General features: G+C 44.3%; 1 protein-coding gene across 1 annotated transcript; it reads left to right on the forward strand.

Annotated features, from left to right (window-relative positions):
• Positions 1-1,602: 1,602 nt before the first annotated feature.
• Positions 1,603-3,482, forward strand: LOC120237379 (gamma-crystallin A). Its single transcript, XM_039240653.1, has 3 exons — positions 1,603-1,669; positions 1,771-2,013; positions 3,201-3,482. Exons 1-3 carry the CDS (start codon positions 1,661-1,663, stop codon positions 3,471-3,473), a joined length of 525 nt encoding a protein of 174 aa, XP_039096584.1. The 5' UTR covers positions 1,603-1,660; the 3' UTR covers positions 3,474-3,482.
• Positions 3,483-4,492: the final 1,010 nt, after the last annotated feature.

The following is a 4,492-nucleotide window of genomic DNA, read 5'->3' on the forward strand; positions in this document are numbered from 1 at the left end:
AAAGGAAAAATGAGTGCAGGCTTTCTTTCAATAAATATAATGATTACTAGGAAAAGAAAATGCTCTAGTCTTCCAGCAGTTTCCAAAATGCTGATTAAGCACAGGTTTAGCTTGTAAATACGTGTAGCAACAATTGACCAAATGAATCTGAGTATAGACTTCACCTCTTCTGAGGTTTGGATCTGCCACCTTTCTGCAAAAACAGGTGTTTGGTTTATTGACTTTTGCTGAAAATGGTGGTATGTCCCGATGTGGTGGTGTCGCCGGGGAGACTGACGTTGCCTTTTCCACACGGGTTCAGTTATAGCCGTAACTGAGGTTTACCAGGAGGCTTACAGCGCTGGGTGGGAGACAGAAGCTATACCAGTGACCTGTGTCTCTGGCTCCACTGTCTAGTTTCCCAGGACTTTCCTGGGTTTTCCTTTGTCTAACCTGCTAGTTGTAGGGGAACATTTTTTTCCTCTGTGGCTATTGCTGTCTCTCCTTTGGCCATATACTCATCTGCTTCACATGCTACCCAGGGACTTGTCCAAGTGGCATTGTGGACACTTACTGTTAGCTGTGGCTGGCTAGCCTTTCAGAGCCCTCCATGAATCACAAACCACCAGCTTTCTATATACCCACAGATGACAAAGACAAGTCAATAGGTTGGCAGTGGTGGAGAAAGCTCTTTGGGCAGTCACTTGGGTTCTGTGAAGCAGTGACACTTCAGGGAAGGAAAAATCAGGCAAACCATGATGCTGGTTTTGAAAACAAAAAGCAACCTTAGAAGTCTGTCGGTGGGAGAGGGAATGGAAGAACCCTTGTATGTTTCCTGGCTCTCAGAGTGTCTCACAGGCTCTCGGGAAGTCTCTTTATTTTTAGCCCAAGGAGAAGTGTTCAAAACAAAATATACTCATTTTCAAATTTTGCTGCTTTTCATCAGCAACTCAAAGTTATACATTTACAAATTGAGTTTCTTTTTCATCCCATGAAAGTAGTATATACTTATGGGGAAAAAAAATTAAGGCAATCAAAAACAACAAAAAGGAGAAATAAAAACATAAAACTAGGACCTATCACTTTGCCATCTCTTGATAACCATGGCTGACATCTTGGTGTATACATTCACTCTTCTAATCTTTTTTTCCCCCCTACATAAACATATGCAAAATGCTTTTATGAAAACCATATCATACTGATGAGGTAGTTTAGAAAATGTAATTGTCTTTCAATTAGAGGATTTTTCTGGTCATCCTTAGCACTTCAAGTCTTTCTGGAACTCATAGGATTGTCACGAGTCACCCCGGATGGAACCACCAACCTCATCTCAGCAGTTTCCATAGGCAAACGCCACAAAATGCTGGGCATGTAATGTATTTCTAGAGAGCTGCATAGGATGAGAAGTGCGCCCTTTGTCTCCAAGGTCATAATGGCTCTGCTGACTTCAATTCCTTTCACTGGAGCTAGTGAGGAGCACTCGAAAATGCCAGAGAGAATGAGAGCCCCTTGCCCCATGATCCCAAATGAAAAAAAAGAGAGAGAACATAGAAATCCCCTCACGCACCACCCCCAGGCCCCTTTTGTGTTGTTCTTGCCAACGCAGCAGCCCTCGTGCTATATAGACGGCTGCCGCTCTCGTCCCCATCACACTGGACGCTGATCATCGCTGCCGACAAGCATGGGGAAGGTGAGCCACTGGAGGGGCCATGCTGTGTCTTGTTGAGCGCCGGCTGTGCTCGGGGTGCTTCCCCGGCTGACTTCTGGCTGTCCCCTTGTTTTCCACCGCAGATCACCTTCTACGAGGACCGGGGCTTCCAGGGCCGCTGCTACGAGTGCAGCAGCGACTGCCCCAACCTGCAGCCCTATTTCAGCCGCTGCAACTCCATCCGTGTGGACAGCGGCTGCTGGATGCTCTATGAGCGCCCCAACTACCAAGGCCACCAGTACTTCCTGCGGCGCGGGGACTACCCCGACTACCAGCAGTGGATGGGCCTCAGCGACTCCATCCGCTCCTGCCGGGCCATTCCTTACGTGAGTCAACGCTTCAACCAGACTGATGCGAAAGCGTCCCTGATCCGTCGCGTTACATTCCTGTTTGTAAAAATGTCAGTTTGTTTCAACTCGGGACTAGTGTTCACAGGAAGCATAGCAATGCCTACTCTCAAGCATTAAAAAAAAATTGTGAGTAGGCTTATGAGTCACTGTAACCTCTTTAATTTTTTTTTCTGACTTAAGGACAAGACATATATATGGACAAGATTGTTTTAGAGCACAAGAAGTCACACGACCATAGCCTCTAGAGCTAAATTTGGTAGCTTTTAGCTGATTCCTAATTTCTAAATAAACACCACCTTGCTCAGGAAAGCTAAAAGCCTCTCTAGGTCATTAGCTGTTATTGATAGAAACACTTGACAGACTATGGGAGAACAGTACGGGTGTGATGTGTCCTGGCCGTATTAGCTAATGGCTTCTACACAGTCTCTGTGACATAAGGATCTAGAAACCAGAACAATAGGTCTCACCTTCCTCCCTGTCCCCCAGGAGTCATTATCAACTAGCTTCTCTCCAGGGTCATTAATTGAGATTTCATGGGACACGGTCCTCATCAAAGAGCTGCTTAATGTTTTTTAAACACATTGAATATGTGTTTCTGCTTCCTGATCACACCAAACTGTGTGGTATGATGAGCAGATTCAAGAAGTGAAACCAAAAGTAGGCTAGAGAAATTTGCAGATGCAAAAAGACATACAAGTATGAGAGACATTTCTTTGAAGCAGAACCTCAGATAGTTCACCTGACTTGGTAAAATGTCGGACACGTCAGAGTAAATACAAATTGTTGTAAATTATGAGTGAAAAGTGACTTAGAAACAAGCTTGTTAGGACTCAGTTGTATGCGGCCATAATGGAAAAGAGAGTTAAAATCGTCTCTGTAGACTCACTAAAAACAGTTGCGGCCGATGGTTTCCTACAAAGGACTTTTGTGACCTTTATTTCAATGTGTATTTCTTCCACAAGATAGTCCACCGGTCGGGTCAGTTTTATTTTCATTTTCTCCCTGACTTGTTAGGAATTTCCAACAATGTCAGGAAAGGACCCGTATTCGGCAGGATGGTTTGAAAACCATGCTTCACGAAGGTGGAGGCTGACTGAGTCACTTTTACTGAGATCAAGGATGCACACAAGTGATTTTTATTCTTTTGCTTATTGTCACAACAGACCAGCTCTCACAGGATAAGGCTGTACGAGAGAGATGACTACGGGGGCCTCATGTCCGAGCTCACGGAGGACTGCTCCTGCATCCACGATCGCTTCCGGCTGCATGAGATCCACTCCGCCCACGTGCTGGAGGGCTACTGGGTCCTCTACGAGATGCCCAACTACCGGGGGCAGCAGTACCTGCTGAGGCCGGGGGACTACAGGCGCTACCATGACTGGGGGGCCGTGGATGCCAGAGTGGGCTCTCTGAGACGGGCCATCGATTTGTACTAGGCTGTGTGTTTCTTGTCGTGATCCACATCGAAATGCAATAAACATTCAAATTGCGGTCCTGGCACTAAGTGACTCTTGTTTATCTTTAAATGATAACTGAGTTCTAAGGAATGGTGACCCCTGACAACTTACCTGACCCTGACGATCAGGTGTTTTGGATGTCTGCATACTTCCTGTTGGTCAGGCAACAGTGTTTGTGAAGCCCCCACTCGCGTGATGGTAAGCAAGAAGGAAGCACTGGGTCTGCTTCTACAACCCACCATCTGAGAAAGAGAGGAAAGGCAAATCGAACGAGAACCTTTAGACCATAAAAGAGAAAATAGGATGAATTGTGGCTGAGACACCAAAGATAAGAGATTGTTGGAAAGCTTAGGGCAGCTGAAGTCTTGGATAAGATGAGTCAAGAAAAGCTCATGAATGAACTGAATGAACAGGGGTTTTTATGCAGAATTCCTGAGGTAGACAAGGTCAAGCAGGCTTGATGAGTTCAACTGGTAGGAAAAGTGTGTATACTATGTGTTAAAGGGCTTCAGTCATTCCTGCTTCTGCTAATTACTAGTAAAGTGACCAGCTCAGATGAGTTTTTTTTAGAGACTCTCCCAGTTTTAGCAACAAAAGTCCTATATTCTGAAAAGCCCCTCAGTCTCAGGTAAACTGTGATGGTTGGTTACCCTACTTAACTGGCTTATCTCTCTGATCAAGTCACTTCTTACCCTCTCTGTACCTGAATTACCTTATTGAAGACTACAAGTGAATAAGGAATTCCTGCTTCACTAAATCCCAAGATAATTATGATGAAAAAATAAGGAAAAATTGTGAACACACTTTGCTATTTCTAAATTATTATACAATAATTATTATATTATTATTCTACATTCCAAATGCAGAAAATTTATGTATCTTCAGTGTCCCCTCAAATTCAACAGTGCAATATGGTCATCTTTATTTTGGGTTCCAATGTGAATTTTTATCAAGACTCAATTACCAAAGACTCAATCATGCAGAATGAAGTATTAATG

The sequence above is a fragment of the Hyaena hyaena genome, unplaced genomic scaffold, assembly GCF_003009895.1.
Source record: "Hyaena hyaena isolate Hyena2069 unplaced genomic scaffold, ASM300989v1 scaffold_180, whole genome shotgun sequence".
Taxonomy (NCBI): Eukaryota; Metazoa; Chordata; class Mammalia; order Carnivora; family Hyaenidae; genus Hyaena; species Hyaena hyaena.